General features: G+C 45.4%; 2 protein-coding genes across 4 annotated transcripts in view; both read right to left on the bottom strand.

The window, feature by feature from the left end:
* Positions 1-23,657, bottom strand: part of POLR3E (RNA polymerase III subunit E) — a 27,579-nt gene extending 3,922 nt beyond the window's left edge. Inside the window, exons 1-19 of one of the 3 annotated variants that reach the window (XM_032703984.1) lie at positions 23,555-23,575; positions 20,535-20,602; positions 19,428-19,509; positions 18,281-18,331; positions 17,453-17,530; positions 16,115-16,230; positions 15,752-15,834; positions 14,953-15,060; positions 14,461-14,510; positions 14,055-14,174; positions 13,417-13,502; positions 12,380-12,424; positions 12,204-12,295; positions 11,338-11,458; positions 9,728-9,809; positions 7,307-7,366; positions 6,188-6,345; positions 5,835-5,899; positions 3,814-4,310 (exon numbers count right to left, since the gene is read on the bottom strand). In XM_032703984.1, the coding sequence (XP_032559875.1) occupies positions 3,814-4,310; positions 5,835-5,899; positions 6,188-6,345; positions 7,307-7,366; positions 9,728-9,809; positions 11,338-11,458; positions 12,204-12,295; positions 12,380-12,424; positions 13,417-13,502; positions 14,055-14,174; positions 14,461-14,510; positions 14,953-15,060; positions 15,752-15,834; positions 16,115-16,230; positions 17,453-17,530; positions 18,281-18,331; positions 19,428-19,463 (1,848 nt within the window). In that variant the 5' untranslated portion in view covers positions 19,464-19,509; positions 20,535-20,602; positions 23,555-23,575. Of the gene's footprint in view, positions 1-3,813; positions 4,311-5,834; positions 5,900-6,187; positions 6,346-7,306; positions 7,367-9,727; positions 9,810-11,337; positions 11,459-12,203; positions 12,296-12,379; positions 12,425-13,416; positions 13,503-14,054; positions 14,175-14,460; positions 14,511-14,952; positions 15,061-15,751; positions 15,835-16,114; positions 16,231-17,452; positions 17,531-18,280; positions 18,332-19,427; positions 19,510-20,488; positions 20,603-23,554 lie in introns of those variants that run through there. The other 2 variants (XM_032703983.1, XM_032703985.1) reach the window with 2 other exon arrangements.
* Positions 19,865-23,657, bottom strand: part of EEF2K (eukaryotic elongation factor 2 kinase) — a 35,853-nt gene continuing 32,060 nt past the window's right edge. Inside the window, exon 20 of the transcript XR_004359891.1 lies at positions 19,865-19,875. The gene's annotated coding sequence lies outside the window, so the exon portion shown is untranslated. The remainder of the gene's footprint in view (positions 19,876-23,657) is intronic.

Genomic DNA, 23,657 nt, shown 5'->3' with positions numbered 1-23,657 from the left:
TCCCTAATCCCAGGTCAGCGTTCCTGACAAGCACAGCGGGCCTCATGTATTGTCATCTCTGTTTTGGGGCAGACCACAGGATTGCAGAAGACTGAACACTGATGGACAGTGAACCAGGTATTTGCTCATTTCAGGCTCCAAAAATGACAGTGGGTTTGTGTGTTTGGTTTTTTCCCATGTGCCAAGCCAGAGAAACACATCAGTGTTTTCTGAGGCAGAAGCCTCCCACTCCAGGAAGGTTCACAAGAAGGTTCCCAGAAAGAAATACAACTGCCTCCCCCCCATGCCCCAGACCCTGAAAAAATAAAATTCCATCCATTTGCCTTAACATTTCCCCTTGGAGCAGCGACTAATGAGCAGTGCAGGAATATGCCTTCACTCCTGACATGTCTCTTCCTGCCTGTCACTCACAATTTATTCCTTGCTCACCGCCCAGACGACCTAAATCAATCAGTTATGAAAAGCTAACAAGCCAGTCCTGATTGTCCCAGGATCCCTCAATCCTGGCTGCTGGGACAAGCCAAACCTTTCTTCCCAGCCTCCCTCACAGCAACCAAAAGACTTGTGCATGGCAGAGTGAAAGATCAGCATTTCCTTTCATGCTTTGCCTCTGATCTTATTGTGAAGGGGAAGGGTTTTGTCCAGCGGGAGCTGCCTGGTGGGATTAGCAGCTTTTGCTCTCAGGTTAGTCCAAATGGCTGCAATATAACAAGGTTTTACACTTGGTTTAGAGCCAGGATTCAGGTTTATTAGGCTTGCAGAACCAGACATAATTCTCTTCTTGTAAGGCCACTTGTTTTGAAGGAATAATCTCTCTCGTACACTTTCAGCACAGATAAAATAAAATACTTCAGGTTCCCTCCAGACAACAGCTGCAGCAGGAATGGCAAATGCACAGCACAAGGAGCACCTGGACATAACCTGCCAGGCTCTGAGAAGGTGACTCAGCACAGCCCAGGAGTGCAAACTCCTCCTGCCTCAGCCACAGGGCTGAAACACAGCTGTGTTTATCCAGCCATTCTGGGAGGAAACGGCTTCCAAACAAACACAATACTTATTTGGGAAGAAAAACCCACAGAATCTCCTCCTCCTGTTCAGCCTTCCTCTGCAAACTGCTGCAAACACTGGTGCCAACAGCACCCTGTTCACAGGACTGGGAAATGCCATCAGGGATTCTTTGGAGACACAGCTCTGCCCAAACAGCTTCACTGTCTTGCCACCTGCTGCCCCTTTGCTGTTTTATGTTACTTTTATCTCTCCAGCCTCACCTTGAAACAGCTCTCTGCTACCTTAAAATCCTTCTTTAAAAGATTTGCCTGTGCCCCCTCCTGCTCTAAGCCCCTGGAGCTGGTGCAGGGCTCTCGGGATCCAAACTGCTGTCCCGGGTCCCCGGGACTGCCACGTTAAAGGGAAGCTCCCTGGGAGGAGCTCTGAGCTCTGGGACGTGTCTCACTCGAGCAGTGTTATAGTTAAACCAGATGGAAGGGGCTGAGTGTGCCAGAAAAAACTTATCAGCTGGAATAATCCTAGGGGTAAACTGTTGAGTTCCCCTCTCCAGGAGCCTGGAACGGGCACCAGCCTGAAGGGCTCTCCAAGAGCAGGGCTGCACCCTCTCCTGTCACCCCAGCCAGGCAGGAGTTACATCATTTCCTGAGGCCTCAAAAATATCCTCAGGATTTGAGCAGAATCTTGCCACTCCACGGGAAGGGAGCCGGCAGGAGCCAGCCAGCCCCACCAGAGTGCAGGAAATGGGTGTAGATCCTCGGGAGCCACATTTCTGCACAAAGGATTCCCGTGGGGCTGGACCCAGGCTCAGCCTGCACAGGCTCCAGGCACAGGCTCAGCACCAGTGTGTGCCCAGGATGCCTCTCCTCCCCTCCCCTCTCTGTGCTCTCTGGGCTGCATCTGCCCAGGATTTGCTGTTTCCCCATGTGTGCTTTTCCCTCCCATCCGAGGAGGCTAAAAAGCACAGCAAGCACAGTACCCTGCAGGCATCCCCACAGCCTCCTCTGCAGCTGGAGTGGTACCTCTTCTGGCTCCCCACAAATACTATTTATCTCATACCCGGGGTGCAGTTGGTCAGCTCTATAATAAATCCTGCATTCCCCTGGTAAGGTTTCAATGGCCATTTTCAGCCACAGGTTTTCTATAACAGGGCAGTACTCAAGCCAGGAGTGTCTTTCACCTCCCCACAGAACATCATTTTAATTACCTCAGATCATTGATTTTTATCACCAAAGCACTTTCAGTTACAGAAAACTAATGAGTAACTATGAAACCCCAGGCTAAACAACCCTCCAGGCTTTCCCTGAGTTCAGACGCCCTGTTGGGTTCTGACAAAACTGTCCAGGGGAACAATCAAGAAACACCAAAGTGTCTGAGCCCATGCAAAGAGTAAAACCAGCCCCAGCACCTCTGCCATCTTCACAGAGCACTGAGGGGAGGCTGGAGGGAAGGATTTACATTGCTGACAGCAGCACAGGCTCAAGTGTTGCAGTAAATTCTGGGCCAGCAGAACACGGGTCTCCTAAAGAGACACTCCAGTGACCACTTTGGCACCTCTGCAGGTCTCCTGCAACAGTTTTCCAGACAGAATGAAGTATCAACCACCTCTCTTCAGCAGCATTTTAGTCTGGGTTTTTTTGAAAAAACCAAACTATCCCACTTTCACTCCTCACATGGATGAAAAAATTTCCAAAATCCCAAAATTTCCAAAGCAAACAATTTCCAGTCCCAAGTAGCAGCAGGAATGACCTCAGCTATTTACCATCAGCATGGCAAACACACACATTACACCAGGTGCAGAGGAGAGCGGGGCCAGCACTGAGACAGTTCCAGGCAAGCACCACCCCAGGATTTGGAAGCTGTCAGGAGAGGGAGCAGAAAGCACCACAATCAGTGCTCTCCCCAGTGGCATTTCAAGTCTGTTACTTGGTTCTCAGGTGCCACAACATGTACTTTGCACACGACTGAACATGTTATTTCTGCCCCCCTGTAGAAATCCTTATTCCTTAGCCAAGTTCCAGCTCCCGTGCTCCAGGCTCTCCCAGCCCACCTGCTTCCTGCCCTTTTGAGCAGCTCACACGTTTCTTCTCCTCTCTCCCCAAAGGCAGCTGCTCCCAAGCTCTTTCTGGTTGCAACCCAATCAGCAGTGCCAGATGTCTTGTAAAATTAATTTCCTTCTAGGCTCTTTCCCATGATGCCAGACTCCTTTTCCTTTCCTAAGCAATCTACTGGCACACAGACCTGCTCTGCCTCACGCAATCACACATGTCATTTCCATAAAGACAAAGAACCAGACACCTCTGCACAGTCTGGGAGGAAACAGTCTGACCAAAGAAACCTGCTGTAGATACAGTTTGTTGCTTCCCAGAGGCTCTGCTGGGTGTGCCTCGCTGCTCCCAGGCAGTCAATGTCACCTTTCCTCTCCCAGTGTGTCCCTGTCCCCAGGAGAAGGAGCTCGTGCAATCCCATGAGAGCTGATGGGAATCTGGGACTACCTTAGATCCTGTTAACAGGAACAAGTTGGGACAGTGAATCGCTGTGGCCCAACACCTTGGATGTGGAAACAGAGCCCCAAAGACAACTCAGCTACGCACAGATTACAGGAGAGCAAGGTGCAGGGCCAGACAGAAGTAGGACACCAGACAGAATTCCAGCAGCTCCAACAGGTCCAATACTGGACAGTTACTCTGAGCACATCAATTCTTCAGGTCCCCCAGCACAGGAGACACACGTTTCACAGCTCAGATGTTTAACTGCCCCCCCACAAAGCCCCTCCCCAAAGTACACCAAGGGGAAACTCATACTTACAGGCACCAAAATCTGTTTGCAGCCAGTGTCCAACACCATGTCCTGTAACATTTTGTCCGAAATGCCACTGAACAACGTGTGTCCTGGAGGCAGACTGGCTAAGTGAAGGTTAAATAACCGTTTCAGCTCACTCAGGGTGAGCACAAATTGTTTCTTAAACGTGGAGGACACGAAGGCCTTCAGTTCCTGGGCCACGCGGTCGATGCAGCCCCCGGGCAGGTGGCCGTTCACAGGCTCTGGGGAGCCCTCGGCCGTGTGGAGGCCGTTCACCAGCCCATTGTTCAGGCCCTCAAAGGCCGAGGTGTCCATGGGCTCCTCGTCACCCACAGGCTCCTCTTTGATGCGGATATTGGGAACATCCGTCTTGGCCGAGGTGTCGTTTGATTTCATCTCTGCCTTCTGCCTCTGGAACTCCTTCTCCAGCTGCCCGTAGTTCTGCTTGGCTTTTGCTTTAGCCATGCTGACCCTTTGCTCCCCAGAAACCAGCAACGGATGAGCTGGTGAGAAACAAAAGATGCCATAAATCTCACCATAAGCAGGGCTCCAGTCCTGCAGAATGTTTCTTGAAGGACTCTTGGTGAAATAAAACCAGGAAACATCATCTGCTTATGAAATCTAAGGCACAAACCCCAGTCTGTTGATTAAATTTTACATTAGTTTTGGGGGTTTTTGGTGGGGGTTTTTTTGGAGGGGTGTGTGTTTGTTTCTTTAAAGCCAAATGCTTGGGGAAGAGTGTTCCAGTCAAGGAACCTTAAGCAAAGATAAAGTGCACTTGTTTGATCACCAGGGCCTTTTCCACAATTTAGGAAAACAGTACACAGACTGCTCACACATCTGTCACAAAATGTGACCCAAATGCGTCTTTGTCCAACAACTTTTTTTTTTTTAGGATTCTCTAGTGGCTGGTGGGCCCTGCTGCAGCCACTGCCAGAGCCAGCACTGGGATGTCCCACAGGTACAGGGGAGGAGCATGAAGGGGTTAACAGTGAACCTGAACACTCTTTTAGCATGAGGTACACAGTGTGAGAGCCTGAGACCCTCTTCTTAGTACTATTACCCAGTAAGGGGCAGAAAGGAACAGGGGGGAGTTCTTTCCCATGTTATCCTGCACCTCTTCTCTCTCCACACCCAGTTATCCGAACATGAAAGGAAGGGGCATGTTGGCAGCAGAGGAATCCAGTCTCAATGCCAAGGCAAGGAGTGCTGTGTTCAAGGCAAAAGCATGCCCAGCACACATGCTGTTATCTTCTTTGCTGTTAGGCTGCTAATCCTCTCCAAATAACCCAACACCTAATCCTTCCGAGCAGATCAGACACCGGCTATCGAAATGGATTCATATGCTCGTTTGTCAGTTCTGCTTATGCTCCTCATTGGCTCCAGTGTCTGGCAAGGAGCCAAATACCTAGTTAAAACTCTCTGGAATCTCGAGTTTTCACAATCCTTTAGGATTATGGAGCAGCTCCTTTAATATCCTCATTGGCATCCACAGTGGAGAAGGATGTCAAACAGAGACAGCTTCACACCTCCCTCCAGCCCCTGCCAAACACATCCTTCAGTAATTGCTCGCCCTCAACCACACCAGAGAGCCCAGAGCACATCAGGGAACGTAAAAAAATCATCTCATGCACATTAGGCTGCAAACTGAGAGGGGAGAGTCAGTTGTGCATTGGCCCTGTCTGTCCTCTCTTCAGGAGCTGCTTACACCCCACAAGCTGCCTTAAATAAGTGGATAACAGAACCAGCTGATTTTACAGTGTTAAATAGTGAGTCCCCAGTGCCAGGGAATCCTCCCTGCTCTGCTACAAGGATGTTACATGTAGGCTTGTGTCACCCCAACACCAGTGATGATAGTACAGACCAACATCTGCCTCAAAGAACCCAGAGGAAACAGCAAGAAAGAAAAAGCATTAAACAAGACCAGTCCCCATCACATTGAAAACCAGAGAGGAATTCCAAAACATCAGTCAGGAACATGAATGGATGCATGTGCTTCAAGATGATCCAAGCAGAATTCCATTTACCTGATTGTGCCTCTTGTTTCTTTGGTGCCAAGTGCTCCTTTAAGAGGTTATAGACCTTTTCTAATCTGAAAGACAAAGACACAACATACCAGGGCAGTTTCAGTTGTTATGCCTGCATGCAGCCATGCCAGCTTTAGCCATTAACTAGAACATTCCATTTCTCCAGGGAGCCAAGAACTAGGAATGACTTGAATGATGCAGTGATACCCCCACCACACCACTGCCTGGGGCCTGTGAGGGAAAAACTTCAAGGCAATACAGATCAAATTATTGATCAATGTCTACAAAACCTTTTTTGTACTAGACAGTTCTCTGTTTTTAGCTTATTCCCCAAAATACAACAAGTCATTTACTTGGCCTGAATGCCCATCCACAGCATATGTTGCCTCTGAACTATGTCTGGATGCTTCTTAACAAAGTCTTCATCGTAAGGGAGCATGAACTCCCAACCTTTGTTTATTCTTGCCACAGACATGTGCTCTAGGAAGTCTTTCACATCTTCTGGGCAAAGCTAAAAGAAAAAGAAAAAGCATAAATAATATGGAAGTCAGTTTACATAGGACATATGGAGCAATGGGTAGTGTGCCATGAGACAGGAAGAGCTGGGCTGATTTGGTGTTATGTGAGGCACCTCCATGGACACACACCCAGCTCAGTCAGAGATACTCATCCTTCTCTGCAGCACCAACACTTTCACACACTGTTAAAAGCTCAGGACTTCAGAGAGAGTGGTGATTAATCACCTGGAGTCAAATAGCCCATGGCATGTTTTGCGATGAAAAGGGAGTTTCCAAACTGAGATGAAAAGACTGGATGGTGAAGAGAAGCATATTCTACAATGTTAATCTTATTTTAGAGCTGCAGGCCAGACATGCTGCACCTACACATGCCCAGCTTTTTAAGCAGCACTGGATCTTACATTCCAAAAATAGATGGTCTGTGCATAAATTGACTTGTGATTTATCATTTTACTGCATTTTAACAAAATTGGGGTTTCTCATTTTTACTTAATGTTTCTCTTCCATTTGCCACTTTTAACAGAATATTCAGGTGCTTGAGTTGCTTTAAAATTATTATTCATTACTGACAACTGGCAAATGCCAACAGAAGAGTTGCTCTTTTCTAACACACCCAAAGCACAGCAGCCAGTGTGGGCTGCACAAGCTCTCATCTGCTTTGGTGCACCATCAGTCAGCTCAATTTGAACTTTGTCAGATAAGAGGACATGATACACTCCAGTGGCTCAGGTACCAGGCCAGTCTTGGAGCTGTGGTAACTGTGGGAGCTGCTCAGAATATTTCTAGAAAAAGTAGGTAACTACATCTGTGAAAATGCAGGTATGCCTGGAGAGCAGTGCTGGCACTGGGAACCTGAGCAAAGGCTTGGAGCAGCATCCGCTACTAACACCCACACAATGCCCAACACTTATCACCAACTTGTGATTTAGGAAGAAAAAAAACCCCCACACTCACTTTTGTAACTGCTGCTACTTCCTTTCTCACAACCCAGCGGTCCTGCGTGAACTTCCACATCTAGGAAGGGAACAAAGGAGAAAAACCTCAGAACTGTATGGAGCAGTTCTTTACTGAACTTAGTAATGACCCTGTTCAATGATGTTACCAGAAAAAAAGCCCCCATTACTTTCAAGAATGTGGAAGTAGGTGATTCTCAGCCAGGTAAAGATGAAAAATTTTATGGCCCCTTCTGTCCTCAAATGGCCAAGAACACAGCATCAAAAGTTTTCAGAGCCCATGGCGTGCCTTGGTGAACCCACGACTACAAAAGCTATGAAGAATATCTTGAACTCAAATTCCATTTAGCTTCAAAACACAAAGAAAACCCCACTGCAGTGATGCTGGGACTCCGGAAGGCACACCTGAGGCTAAGCTTCCCACACACCTCAGCATCAACCTAGAGAAACTCTTCATGCATTTCTGTTAACGCAGAGGTCCCTTCTTCCATGTCCATCACAGCCACTCACAGTTCTACTGAGGTGTCCTGTCACTCACACACTTGTCCCCATTTAGGGAAAGCTGGTGCTCTGCAGAGCAGCTCCTGAAGTCCAACACCCTGACAAGCAGCTGCTGAGAGCACGCTAACAGGACAGAGTTGGGCAGAAGACTGCCTGAATATGACCTTTAATTTCTTCCTGTCTCCATTTAAACAGACTCCAACCTCTTTCAGTCTGTGTGTATTAGCAATGTTGCTAAGAATTCCAAATCTCATTACTGCCAATTTCTTCCTGCCTACAACGTCATCTCTGCATCCTCCTCTCCGACTCAGCTTCTCTCTCACAAACCCACCCCACTCACTTTAGGGCACAGGGCATTTCTCTTTTAGAGCACAAGAAGCTGCTGCCGAAAGGAAACAGATCTATCAAGTGTCCCTGCAAACAGCTCTGAGGCAATCACTTCTCATTACACCCTTTACATTCAGCCAGGGCCAAGGGTACTCATGTCCCCTGAATTTATGATGTGAGAATCTGGGGAAACACAGAAGTTTTCAAATAAGACACAAATTACTTTTCCTCCCCCCCCTAAAGTACAGCATCAAACAGGTGGACACTAAGAGTCACTACTGGCCATAAATGTTTTTTAACCTTATTAATTACTTTACACAAATATATTCAGGTATATAAAGTTCACTCTTTAAGTTAGAACACATTTTCTCCACAGATGCAATACAGCACTATATGCTACTTCTGAGCCTTATTACAAGACATTTCACCTTTTCTGAAAGCCAGAAATATTGATGCTTTCCATTTTCTAACAGTTTAACTACTTCCTTGTTCTAGCACTAATCAGCAAATTACCTGCCCTTAAGATCAACACAGATCCATTTCTCACACAAGGTATATATGACATAATTCAAATGAAAATAACTTATCTTTTTATCTTAAATGTTAAAACACTCCTGCTTACTTAACTGAGCAGAATAATTCTGGTCCCTAGAACTTTATGCACGACGTGTCACCTAATCTGCTGTGTCCTAAAGACTTATGTCACTGGGTCACACCTGAATCCAGGTCTCCATATGGCAGTGTCTTGGGCAGACATCAAGACACAATCAAAAGTCAGTCTCAATCACCATCAGTTTGATCTCACACTAGTACTGTAATACACTTAAAGTCTCTTGTACAACACGTTCCTGCTCAGAGCTAAATCTCAGGAACAAACTGAAAACAAGGGGAACAGTCAGGTCTGACTGAGAAAAATGAGAGCCACACACTCATCAGATTCAATTTGATGGTGCAGAAGCCATAAACTGATTATGAACTTAGGAACCACTTAGGAACTTAATTCTTTCCATGGTTAGAGAAAATAAACACAATGCAGAGGTTGTTCCTTTTTGCTGTGGTTACGTGTGCGTTTACAAGACCTGTATTCATTTCGACTTCCATGTGCAGCTACTGCTCACAAAAGGTGCCTGGGAACAAAGTCCTTTCACTGATAAGCAGCTCTGAGGAATAAAGTCCTTTTTAAAGATCAACAGTGCATGCTCAGGGAGCACAAGGCTTACCCACACTGCCCTCCTGAGCCCTCATACTGCCCTCCTGAGTCCTGTGCCCACGGAAATAGAGCTGGAGAAACAAGCACTTTATTATCCGGTCCTGGCTGTTCTGTAAGCCCTGCATTGTGGGGGCAATGTGATAGTGGCTCTACAGCTTGTGTTAGAGAGGGATGAATACTGCTAATGACAGATGACCTGAACCTGCCAGCCAGCCACAATGTCAGCCTACAGCAACACTCACATGACAGACTTGTAACAACACCTTCAGGATTAAAGCACAAATAACTTCTGCAGTAGAACAGCAGAGTTTTGCAACGCTGTGGCTTCTCAGGCAAAATTCACCTGTGTTTTCCTTTAAAAACAACAAATGCTCTTATACTTACAACAAAGTCTCTCCCTCTACAGAGCACTTCTGCAGGAACTCCACTATGAGGACTAGAAGTATCTTTCGGGTACAGGACATCGCTGTTAATTAAAAAGGAAGAGGGATTACTTACTAGGTACTCCAGAAAAATGGCATTGGTGAAGATTAACATAACAAACATGCCCTCCCTCTTCTGCTGTTAAATTATACCTTTACCCAAAGCATGGTTTTCATTAAAGGCATTAATATTGGTGTAATTACACCACTGCAATTACACTTGTGCAAAAAAGCTTATACCAGCAAAGTACAGCCTTGTGGCTACAGGTGTGTGCAACACAGCTACAAGCTCTGCTTTGTTCTTGCAAAGCCTCTTTTGGATCAGCGTAAACAAGACCACGATGATCCTAAAAAATGCTTAGGCTAACCTGGTACACAGCCTTGAAGGCAGCATTTAGCCAAAATGCTGATGTACAGGCATAAGAGTTTTTTATTTCCTCCTCAGCAATCAAGGGCTTCAGAGAACATTATTACAAAACATCCTGCTCGAGACCAACATTACCCCAAGTCCTTGTCTGCTTGCAGGATCAACTGGATGACATGTGTCATGCTCTCCAAAGCCTCATCCAACCCAGGTTTGTGATCTTGATCCTACCCAGGCCACAGGAATTAGTCCCCTCTCTGATGTGTGCAAGTGCTGCTCTGTGCCTGCCCACCCCAAACACCACATCATCCACTGCACACACACAACCGCCTCAGACTAGCAGAAAAAAAATCAGCTATAACCTCAAAACAATCTGAATGCTAATATACTGGCTTTTAACTTGTTTCCAGCTTCCTTCTCTAACAGCTGGAGGGACAGCAGGGTTGCTGTAAAAACTGGTCACGTTGCTAATCCAGGCCTGTATCACAATGGCTGAGACATCCTGCTGGCACACTTGGACTGGGAGCTGATGCCACTCATCTTAACACAGACACCTATTCCAGAGACTTTAATTCTCTGCAGTCAGGGCTCCACCCAGGTAAAAAAAAAAAATCATACTGCATTTTGACTTAATTCCCAGTGGGATGCTTTGTCCTAACAAATGGGAGGATGATATAGAATCCAAACCATGTGGTACACTCAGTACCCCGACATTTGATTTATTAAAGGGGTAATGCTTTCTAGAGGATAGTTTTCAGCTGACAGGAGCAGCATCCATTGATGAACAGCCAGGGGACTGCACAAAGCCCATCCTTATTTGAATGAATTTTGCTAAGAAATACTACAGCTGACACTGCTTTCATTTTCTGTATTTATAGTTGACACTAATCTCTGCAACACTTCAGGGCAGCTCTCTGACAAGAGAACATGAGTGCAGACAAGATCAAACCCCTGACATAACTCAAATGCAAACACAGACTACATCGCTGCTCAGCCATAACTTTGACTGGGGTGGGTACTAAGGCGTTATCCTTTAACATTTTAAGGAACCGCTTGAACGTCTGACTGCACTAAAAGCAGCAAACACGAAATTAAGGCTCTGCAGAGCTGTAAGAACAGGGATGCTTCGGGACACGAGGCTGAGCGCACAAAGCCCATTGTCCCGACCCTCCTCCCAGGCCCCGCCCAGGGACAAAGCCCGGCCTTACCTCTTCACCACCCAGTTCCCCTGGACCAGCAGTGCCACCTGCTGCACGCAGCGCAGAACTGCCGTGGAGTCGGTGCCCGAGCCCAGCAGGCTCATCAGGTTGGCGAACGGCATCACCTTCACTGCAAGGCAAACACACACCGGCCCAGGGCCTCCTCAACGCACAGTCACAGGCTTGTGGATCCAGCAACTATGATTTATGATGTTCGTGGTCAAGGCTTCATCTTAGGAAAAACCTAAAATCTAAGTTCTAAGTCTCTCCCTGTGCTAAAGGCATTTTCTGTTCTAAAAATACCTGCTCGAGTTGTATCAAAGTTGGCTGGCTTAACTGGTCACAAATTACTGTATTAACAAAATAATAATTAAAAACAATAAATCTATGCCTTTGGCAATAGCTGTAAACAGAGGTACCTGTCAAGACAGGAAGCTCCTGAGGCAAAATCCTCAGGATTTGCTCTTGTCAGATAGTAACTCTGAAGAGACTTTAAATTAAAATTCCTAGATGACACTTGTGAGGTGCATTGCTGAAAACTTTCTGGGAAGTGCCAAAGTGCAGGTTGTTCACACTCAGACCCCACATTCCATGAGATACCTGCTGAAACAAGTGTATCCAGAAAGATATCATCAAATTAGAAATTTTTCTAGGAGTAAATTGCCTGCAAATGTACAGATCAGCAGTCAGACCGACTGTCACTGCTCTTCTTAAGGAAAGGCTTGGGATTTAGATTCTTCAGGGAATGAGAGCCAAACAGTCTGTCTGGTGAGGCAACAGAACTGGTAATGCTGGGAAATGCACCTTATCTGAGGCATCTAAAAGTCAAGAGTAAGTAAAAAGTAAAGAGCAAATGTATTACAAAAGCTACAAACCGTTCTTCATCAGGATCTTAATCTGATCAGCAAGGGGTAAAGTTCTCAGCTGGGCCATAGAAAGCACATTGCTTGGAGCCATTGGTTTGTCACTGCAGATAAACAAACAGATTTGCAGCCCATGAAAAAGAGCATCCAGCCAATATGGACTTTGAACATTATGTACAAACACTTACTTCTCTTCCTCTGCGCTTGGAGGCATCAGCATCATTAAATATTCACTAGAAAAAAAGGAAACACATCCTTAAAATGCTTGTCTTGGGCTTCCCAGGTTTAAGTATAGTAATTTCTCTCTTAGGGCAATCCTGCTTGTGTGACTCTATAAAACAAACATCAGCCTGAAGAGAGCTCTCCCCTTTCCTCTCTAAACTCAAAGCTATTGACATTCATCTGCCCAAAGATATGAAATAAATGGGAGTCAGAATCCCAGCTCTTTGTAGACAGAGCTGTCCAAACAAGAGGATCTGCACAGTAAATATATTAAACACAGGTGCTCTGACACAGGAATCTGAGGGATCATGTGAAGCCCTGTAGACAGAGAATCAGACCAACAACAAGCAAAAACTCCCACCCAAGTAATTAACTACCAGTGCCTGTGAGGAAAGAATTAGATCCAAAAGACTCCTCAGAACACCTACCACTGATCCACTGATGTTAAATGTTAAGAGAAACACAACCACACCATTAAACAGAGCCAGAGCCTGCAACTTTACTGTTACTTGGGCCATGGCTGTATTAGATGACAGAGAATCACTGACTGTATTGTAGGAAGGTTCCTGTACAGCTGCAGTCACCAAGACACAAACACATTTCAAGTAGTTTCTGTTGTCTCCACAAATCACAAAAGAAAGTTTTATGAGATTTGCTATCAGTGGAAGTTACTGGCTTCAGAGTATCAACTCATATTAACCAGAAGGAGCTTTTGTGTTCATTTTCCTCTGCAGCACTCGCAGTGCCAACAACACAGGGTTGTGATAACACACAAGAAGCTACAACCCCAAGTGCAAAGGAGAAGTTTTAATCTCAGAATATAGGGAAACAAAGAAAGCAACCTGAATGAGTTAAAAACTAGTTTCTTTCTCTATTTTTTTAAACAATTCAATTTTTATCATGCATAGAATTAACAAAGAATAGACTTTTAAAGAATATACTCGCTTATTACTCTGCAAATAACCCCAACAAATGACTGCAATTTCTGTAGGAAAACCATTACCTGGGAGATTTAATTAATTCTGTGTTTTCAGCAAGGCCATGACCTTGACTAAATAAATACTGGCGCTCATGTTCCGAACGGCTATCCTGGAGACACAGAGAAAAACAAGTGTCATTATCACATCCTGAAAACACACCAAATGCCAAGAGAGCCGGATTTCTCATTCCAAACTATGACACTCCCGTCATTACTGCACCATTCAAATGTTGCACCTCACTGACTGACGTTCTGCTTTCACTTTCTTGTACAATGCTCATGTGATGTGGGAACATTTCTGTTGCCATGACTTTGAAATCTCCTGACAGACATGGATGTGGGTCAGACAAATAGCATTTATCACACTCCACTGACTGGGCTCTCCAAGTCTTTCACAGAGTCCAGTTTGTAATAAAAGGCCTGAATGATTCTTGTACTCAGACTCCCCTTTGTTTGTCCAACTCTCAGCCTTAAATCTTTTGCAGTGTGGAGACCCCAAAAGCATTATCCAGCAGAGGGGGTACAGAGCACTGCAGGGTCTCTCCAAGCTTCATTATCTTTTGAAGATTCCCTGATTCCCACAGGCCCAGATTTAAAATCAGTTCTTGACTTGGCTGAGCCTTCAGGCCCAGGCAGCCTCCTCAAAGCCAGCACACACCTACCTTCAAGCCATAATAATGCAGATGAACCCAGTGCTCTTCTGCTTGTCTCTTCTGCAGGAACTCATAGGACTGGACACGCCGCTGACGAGCTTGTTCGGTCTCAGGGCGGGAGAATCGTACCTGGAGATTTGGGCATCATTAAATACAGCCCCAAAACCCTCAGAAAAAAACCCCACCTGCATTATTTATTTGGTACATAAGTAACAAGCATGGGGCTCTAGCTCCAACCCTTGCTTTCAGTGCCATCTTTATGCCTGTGCAATAAGGGCGAGTCCATCTCACTTCCCCCCTCCCAAGTCCAGGGTCACCAGGACTGAGGTTTCCTGTCCTTTTGTTTGGGTGTGAATTGTCATTCTGTCCTGTGACTGTTACCTGAACCATCATAAAAAGGAAAATGTGGACATACAGTAATCTGTTTAACATCATCTTCAGCTTCATCCTGGGATGAATCACCACCTGCCAAAAAATACACCAGAATAAACACACCCCTGCAATAAAAGAGCCAAAGCCAAGTGGGAACTGTCTGGGGGCCCACGCAGGAAGAAAGGACACTGGGAGCTCCATAACCATGGGTTCAATCCCAGCTTGCCAAACTATGCAATGTAGGACAGCAGCACACTTGCTCCTGTGATGGGAGACACTGCTGCCACAAGCTTTGCAGCGGCAGCGGTGACACAGTTCCTGTCACCTTTTGTCACTACCCACCACCTCCCATCCCTCTGCCAATCCCCCACAACAGCATTTAGGCAGCTACACTGAAAACAAGATCAGCAAAACATAACAATCAGTATGTTGTCAGAAAAAAACACCTTCAGAAGAAATTACTCTTATGAGTAAAATTATAAAGAGAACTTGTATCTCACCTCCCAAAAGAAAACACAATTTGTACAGCATTTACCTTCATTAGCAGCTTCTCTTTCTCGGTGTTTTGCATCAGCCTTGTCCAAGTAGGTGAAGCTTGGCCTCAGCTGAAGAATTCCATGTAGTGGAGTCAGGTGAAGTTCACCTGAAAAAGAGAATTAACGTTGGTTAAAATTGATTTTTTTCCAGTGCACAGTGACAGCACTTTTCATTATCTCCCTGTCTCTGTAAAGCCACAGCTTCAATTGAGCATAAATATTTAATACAGTAAAACGTAAAAAGGGATTGAAGTGAAAAATTCATCCAGTGCTCGGGATTTCAAAGGAGTATGAAAGACCAAGACCTGTTTCTGTTATTTTTCTTTTTGTGTTGAAACCGATCTTGTAGAGAGCCACATTCTGGGTCAGGCCTGACCTGCAGTTCAGGAGACTCCTTGTAAAATAGTCATCACTGAAAACAACCTATATATTGTCACCTCAGATGACCACCAGAGTAAAACTCTGTGATGGCATGGGCAGTCAAGAGGAGCAAAAATTTCTGAACAGGAAACTGAGACAGACAAAATTAGATGAAGATTGTAATATAAATAACAATGATAAATTCATGCTACAAATGTGCATTATTTCAGGCCACCATGAACTATTACGATTCTGGAGGCATCTACAAACCCAGTGTTCTTAAGTAATATTTACAATTTTGCTAGACCTTCTCAAGGATGCTTGGGAACACTGACTTCCATAAAACATAGGCTGAAGACAAAAAGATCAAACAGGTCTTATCTTAACCCTGAAATGAGCATGTTTCACTGAGGTGAGGGTTAAGCAAAAGCAACTTACCTTTTTTATAAACAGCAGCTGCATAGCGGGAAACGTTGCTGGCAGCTTGGGAAGAGCAGAAAGTTTGTTTGTCCATCAGCTTCCTGCAGACAGAGGAGGGTGGTGAGATGGCCTTCCACAGGCAATGAGGGATGCAGATGTTAGAGGTCTGAAACCACCAAATCTCAAAATGGACTATCAACAACTGAAGCAAATATATATATACATATACACACACACACACATATTTTTGTTTGCAATTCCGAATTCACAGCAGCCCCCGTGACTGTACAGCCACTTGTACAGCTCTCCCTGAAGTCCTGGTGGACATACAGATTTCTGTGCTCACCATAAAAAGGAAAGGAAGGCAAAGAGGACACCTACGAGGAATAGGTGCTTGTTTCATCTGTGCATGTGCCATCCACGTTGAGAGCGATCTGTTCTCCCTTGCTACGACAGTAGTTGGGATTCAAAGTATCAATGGCCATCTCAAGTTCAACCTAAAGAATATGAGAGGTAAGACAGCCCATTACCATTGCAAAACCCCAAATACATCAATTAAAACCCAAACCCACACTTCCTAACATTTCCCTAGGTTTGCAGTGAATTTAAACACACGAGCAGCATCATTCAAATCCACAGGGCAAATCTCATGCAGAGAGTTGAGCAGCATATATATGGGTTTTTGTAGGATGGAGTCATTTAAACAACAAGATGGAGATACATAAACTCCCATGTAAATGAACAGGATCAGAAGAAACAGAGTTCTTTAGGCATCCTTGAAATACACCTTCACTTTGTTGGATACTTTAAACTTCAGACAAATGTTCCAAAAAAAAGGCATTTTCCTGCATCACATTTTTATTTACATACCATGACAATACAGTACATAGTCTTCCTCAGGGAGTGTCAAAGCCCTTATAAATTTGTGCATCACAGCTACTGTCTTATTTTTCTTCCCCTTTGTGCTATTCCTAAACTGAAGTAGTTTCAAGTCCCTGGACGAGAAAGTATATTTACAAATGCTTACAATGCAAATGTTTGCTAAGTTTAACAGAAGACTTCCTGAACACAACATGCATCCTAACTCCAAAGTTCACTCAAGCACTCTCCTTAATCATTTCCCAGAACCAAATTCTAGTAACACAGACATCTATTGATGCAGTTTTTAAATAAGGCATTTTAAAATAATAGCCACAGTTCTGGGATACATTTGCAAGCAAGTGCAATCACTCTGGTTTTGGCTGTACTTTCACTACCTATACAAAACCCCACTGATTTCAAAAGGACTCCTGATGAGTCACAGCCAGGCAAGAGAGAAATCAAGACCTGCACTGACACTGAAAGACAAGAGCATGGCTCCAAGGCTCAATCCTTCTTCAACCCTTCTCTGAATACTGTAAAGAACTTTTAAACTGTATTCACTTTTAAAGCTGTATTCACACAAGCATCTACCAACTGAATTAGCATTAGTAACTATGTTTCCTTGAATCATTCTATTTTCTATTAAAACAGTGGCTTTTCCATCACAACTTATAAACTACTCTTATTCTCAACTCTACCTCACAGACACAATAAAGACTCCCCAGACCTCCAAGCACAGAGATCTGGTCCTGCAAGTAGTTGCATAGTTAACACAGCTTAATAGCACAATATGCTTTCCTTAAATACATTCTCCACAACATAACAACTTTTACAGACTGGACTCAAATGATGACCAACCTTTTGCTGCTTTGGTTTTATCTTCGCTGACAAATGTGTAACATCATCGTACGTCATGGAAGCTGGGCGAATGGGATACTGGAAAACAAATCCATTTCATGAACCCCTCTTCATTTAAAGATCAAAGAACTTCACAGAAATTAACTCCATTTCCCCTGTCCACTCACATGCAGATCCACTTGCCAAATGGAGACAACACATCGAGAAAGGAAATTAGCTGACTGATTCATGAGTCATCAGGGGATTTGGAAGCATGACCTAGAAAGTCTGTTGCTTTCTTCCCCGCCCTCTGCTTTTGTCATTACACAGCCCCCTTGCTCCCCCCCTCACACACCACAATAAACTGTAACACAGGAAAATGGTCCCTCACATTAGTTCAGCAGAAAAGGAAGTGTTAAAAGCAATTAAAAATTCATCCCTCAGCATTAACTCTCTGGAGAGTTATTACCTAAAAGCAAAACGTTTGTGGGTTTACACAAGTAAGTGTCAGCTTAGAGGACATGGGCCACAAGTTGCTGGTCAGGAGAGCACACCCAGGTTTAGCCAGATGGGTCTCTCTTCTGAACCCCTGGGGAATGCTGAGAGGACAGTGTGGCATCCCAGTGAAATCCCCCAGCCACAGCAGCCTCCTGCTCCGAGCTGCCATTTCTCCACAACACCCAGAGGCCCCATCAGCGACCAGGGCTCACTCCTGGACTCCAAACTGACTGAGTCCTGAACAGGCTTATCTGTATCCAAGACCTTGGCAGGCTGAAACAGTAAGGAGAGTTACTGCTCTTTGCATTTATTTGAAACAAACTATCACTGCATAAAAGTTAACTGAAATACCTGAAACAGATAAAGCTTCTCCAGGAGACTTCGGGCCAGGAACACGTCAATCTAAAAAGCAAAACAAACAACTTTCATCAGGTGCCAGCTGTAACTGATGGAGCCTCAGACAAAAGTATAATCCTCAGAGCTCAAATACTGATAATATTAGCTTTTCATTATAAATTCTAACATAAAACACATTCATGACTCTCCTGTCAAAAGCTTCCCCTCTGCTGACTTTGACATGAAATTCTGCAGTTGGCTTTCTTAAAAACCAAACCTAAAAAAAAAACCACTATGAAGAGGCAGCTAGTTGTGTTTTTCCTCTCCAAGGAAACTTGGCAAACAAATGTGAAATGGAAGAGGAATATTTTTCCTCTAAGGAGCTGAAGTTAAAGTTCTCCCTTTGGCAGCACAACTGAAAGGTAACTTCATTTACCAGTACTTTGGCATAAAATCTTTCTAAGTTAGACAAGAGACACCCGTATCCCCAGTCTGATTCAATACTTGCATTTGGCCACCAGCACTGAAAATCCACAGATGTTTCATGAATAAGACACATGGAAGCTGCCATCTTAGATACACTCCTGACAATTCCCCCTCCTTTTCTCATGGCTTTCCTCTTTCTTAGGGATTGCTCTTCCTTGTACTTCTGGTGTGTAAACTCAGACATAAAGTGACAAGACACTGTGGCTTCCCCTTGGAACACAGCAGTTTAAGTAAGTCCAGACTCAGAACACAACTGCTCACTTTAGCAGAAGGCATGAAACACTGTAGCTTCATATTTAACAGATATTAACTCATCAAAGTCATTCCAATTTTTTCAGCTCTCGGAGACATACAATAAAGTCACTGGAACCACACAATGGTTGAAGCAAATTTCCCTCCTGTACTCCACTTCTGACATGGAAAGATTACAAAGGTGAAAAACCTGAGCTGAACTTGCCAACACAGACACCACTATTTTGACAAAACAGATACCATGAGCCATATACTTGGCCCACACAACGTAATTCTTTGCACAGAGCAAGCCACTGGTTATAAGATAACCACTCATGTTGATGATGACACATTGTTTCAGCAACCTAAGAACACTTGGAACTGTAATAACAATAATAATAAGAAATTCTCATGTACAATCACTGCTGCCACAATGCACTTTTACCTCTTGTATAATTGGATCATCTTCTTCATTTGCCATGCTAGGATAAAACAAAGCTTTTTCTTGGCTTATTCCTTGGCACAACCTGAAAGAAAACAGAAATGTCCTATGAGTCATTTCATCTGTGTCACATACCACATGCAGCCTGGAGAATTTGTTCAAGTTAACTCAGTTCCTTTCAGTGATAATCTGTTTAGTCTGTATTTTGCAGGAATGTATGTGTTTGCATGAACAGGTCCCTAATACTCAACAATCTTGACTGAAGGCCACAAAATTTAAGAGACAAGGTAAGTTGCTGTAACTCCTCTGAAAGCCTGCAGTTATGTAGGAGAGCACTAAATCAAGGCCACAGGAAGGGAAAGGCCGGCCTTTCACGCTGGAATAAAGTGTATCTTTATAGGCTGTGTCACTGTAACACACAGGTACAGCTGAGCACGTGTGAGCTCCAAAACTGTCACTGTCACTATAGACAGTGCCATCCACCTCCCCAGCCTCCTGCTCCAGAAATCCCCTGAAAACAGGTAATGGAGGAAGCTCCCAGCTAAGAGCTAGGAGAAGAATAAAACCTATGTAATCCCTGTGCTTGGGACCAGACCATATTCCTGCCTGTGAATATGCTGACCTTGATTTTCACCTGACATTGCAGCCTTGTCTCCCAACCTACCACTCTTCAGACTGTCCTGCTAAATGAGAGCTCCCAAATAACACTCCTTAGCCTTTCCTGGAGTCCTTTGAAACCATCAGAGCAACGGACTCTACTTCATAACTACACCAACCCTAAAGAAAATGCAACAGATATTAACTGGGTGCTCTGCAACAAAAATTCATCATGTTCAATCCACTGCTGGAGTCAGTGCTGTGCCTGGTTCAGACCTTTGAATGAAAAATGAACCCTCAGCTAAAGCAACAATAGTTTTTCCCTCCTGAAATCAAATAAAACGATTAACAAATTATTTGGGATGCTGCTGCAACAATGTTAATTAGTTCAGATCATTCAAGACACTGTTAATCAGCTGGTACTGGTCAAGACAGGCATACAAAAATAAGACCTCTCACAAACTGACCTAGGAAAGTTTTAACAACAAAGATGATCAGGCAAAGGAACAAGACCTGTGTTCAGGAACTCTCCCTCACCCTCCCTCACTCCTTGATGCCAGCTTGCTTCTTTGCTGGACCTCCTACTGAGGAAGAGAAAGAGGCAGCATTCAGGATCAGCTGGGGAAGAAGGAACCCAGCATCCATGTTACATCCAAGACAGTGGCTTTTTTCTTTTCAAATACACAAACCACAAGGCAGCTCAGTATATTTTAGCTGATGGAGGGGCTTCTCAGAACATCATGTTAGTGTACACACAGTTATCTCAGAAACCTTTCAGAGAGGCTGGACATTCTGGATATGAATGTTATTAACATTACATCACGGGCAAATTTCCATTTAGGCTCACACTGTTTCTGCCATTCCACACAAACCTGATTCCAATTTTTCACTTGCAGATTCTCCACTACTAAAAAAATGCTGCTCCCAGTACGGAGCTGGAATTTCCCATTTCTGTATGCACCAGCATATCCCAGGCTCTTCCCATCACATATCTGTATTTAAAAATCTATGACTTAGTATTTCAGATTCATATTTGAAATAGTTTTGTAGCAATGCAAAACCTTCACAGCAAAAAAGCCAGTACCTTAACTACAAGGGGGGGCTGTTACAGCAAAACCCTGAGTAAGTGGTATCAGTGCTTGTTTTCTGTCAGGCACTCGGTTCCTCCCAGAAATACAAACCAATATGTTTTACAAAAATGAGATTTGTCTGCTCCAATTTTGCTTTTCCCCTGGGTGGCCTGACACAGCAGCCTCACGTAGCACCAGCCTGACAGCTCTGCAGACATGGAACAACTGCAGTTTGCAATCAGCACAGAGATGAGGGTGGGAGGATGCCCAGGATATGTGAGAACACGTGGTAGCACCCAGAAGGTGGGACATTTAGATCTAAACCCTCCCTCCTCACGCCCCTGAGAGCACTGAAACCACCCTTCCCTTCCTGACAGCCTGAGTGCCAAGTGTGTGCTAGCTTCACACTTCTGATTTCACTTTCTAGCAGAGAAATTAAGATTCCCTGGGCAAAGGAGAGATAGAGAAACTTAGCCTGAAGGACCTGGTCTCTGGTCCCTCACCAAGCACTGCTTACGTAATTATACACAAAATCTTTGTGAATCCAGCTGTCACCACTCAGGGAAAATGCTGTATTACAGAGATTACATTTTCTTCTTATTCATGCAAGGACAAAGCATGACCACAGCTCCTTTTATTGGAGTATCAGACTGACAGGTCTATAAATAGGAAGCAGTGTGTCCCAGCACAACTTATAATACTGATGCAACTGGAAGTAATCTGAATTAGAATGATGGTATGCAGTCACAATTCCATGTCTAATACATATATATATATATATATATATATTCATTTCTACATTTCTCATATATTTATGATACCACCAGACTTACAGAATAGAATTAAACACTAAGAGGTAGCAAACATGGCCAGTAGTTTCAAACTTCCTTTTGGCAGAATTGTTTTCTTTTAAGAGGGACTTTCCTTTCAGTTGCAAATCTAAGTATAATGGGAATTATTAGTGTGAATCATTAAACTTTAGAACAGCTTGCAGGAGGGCAAGAGATACAAATCTTCTCATTTCTCCTGTGACATAACCAACACAAGGACCAATGAGGTCACTAATCAGCTGCCCATAACATCAATTTAGAACCAACAAAGAAAAACGTTGTGGTAAAGAACCATAAAAAAAAAATCAGTGATGAAGTGACTGAGTCCTACACTTCTAAGTTTGAGTTTAAAAAGGCATTTGAATACTAGAAATTTTTTTTTTATTACCAAAGACTATAATATAACTGTAAGAAAGAAAACTGCAAATCTGCACATCATCTGACACACAGACTTTTACCCAGGAGTGCAAGAAATGCTCCAGCATTTCATTCATATTTAAATTTGATAGTAATAATGGACCCCCGAAGTACCAACACTGCAACCTAACATATTCTACATATATAATTATGCAGTGCAGGAAAGGTCGGGAATTCCTGCTGCATCAGTGCCTTGAAGTATAAAAAACGAACCAGCAAAGTGGGAAAAGTGTCATCTCCTGAATCACTGCCATAACTGGCACCCTGACTCTCCTCTGGAGGGGGGGTCTCAGCAATCATTTCACTCAGGGTGGCTCGTGGCACACAGTGAAATGGAACCTGCAAAAAAGCAGCTGAAGCACCTTCCATACGTTTATGATAATTATCATTTTGACCCAATTACTTGCTTAATTTTCTCCTTGCTCTACCTGTCCGCGAGCAGCTTTGCACAGTCATCTTCTGGCAGCGAACCCAGGAGGGCTCCTCTGCACCAGGACCTCTCTCCGGAGGTGAAGGAAACCTTCAGGGTTTCACAGATTATGCATTAAGCACAAACCTTTCTGTAACACCTCAACATTTCTGCAGTGCAGTCCGTGCTCGGCCAGTCCCGCCGGGGCACGCTGTGAACGGCCCTCCCGGGGCAGGTCGCGTTGCCCGGGCCGTGCCCCACGCGGGCAGCGCTCCCCGCTGGACTCGGCTCTGCATTCCTGGCACCGAGCTTTGCCCTGACACAGCAGCACCGCGGGTGCGGGAAAGGGGGACCCGAGGGGAGGCCACGGGGAACCGCCCAGCCCGCACCGAGCGCGGGGACGGAGCGAAGCCGCCTCGGGGCGGGAGGGCCGGACCGGGCCGGGCCGGAGCCCCCCCGGAGCCGGTGCGGGCAGGGACAGCGGGTGCCGGCTGGGGCAGGGCGGGAGCTGCGGGAACAGGGCGCGGGAGGAGCGGGGCTCGCAGCCCCCGCAGCACCGGCCGGGGCTCCCGGGGCCGCTGCGGGAGCCGAGGGACCCGCCCGCTCCCCTCCAACTCCGAGCCCTGTCCGGGCGGAGCGGCCCCGCTGCCCCCGCGGTGCCGAGTGCTCGGACAGTCCCGTCTGCGCCGCCCTCCCCGCACAGGCAGAGCCCACCTCAGGCCGCGCTCCTCCCCTGCCACCGCCCGCAGAGTCCCCGCCACCCAGGCGGCGCCGGGAGATGCAAAGGCTGGCGGGTGCCCCCCGTACCTGCGCGGGCCGGGCGGGCGGCGGCGCCGCTGCCCCGCTCCCGTGTCGGTGGCGGCGGGGGCGGCCTCAGGCAGCCGCCATGTTGGTGACACCCGGGCCGGCA

The sequence above is a fragment of the Chiroxiphia lanceolata genome, chromosome 16, assembly GCF_009829145.1.
Source record: "Chiroxiphia lanceolata isolate bChiLan1 chromosome 16, bChiLan1.pri, whole genome shotgun sequence".
NCBI classification, from domain to species: Eukaryota; Metazoa; Chordata; class Aves; order Passeriformes; family Pipridae; genus Chiroxiphia; species Chiroxiphia lanceolata.
The sequence above is the reverse complement of the archived record's forward strand: the minus strand, read 5'-3'. Positions and strand labels throughout refer to the sequence as shown.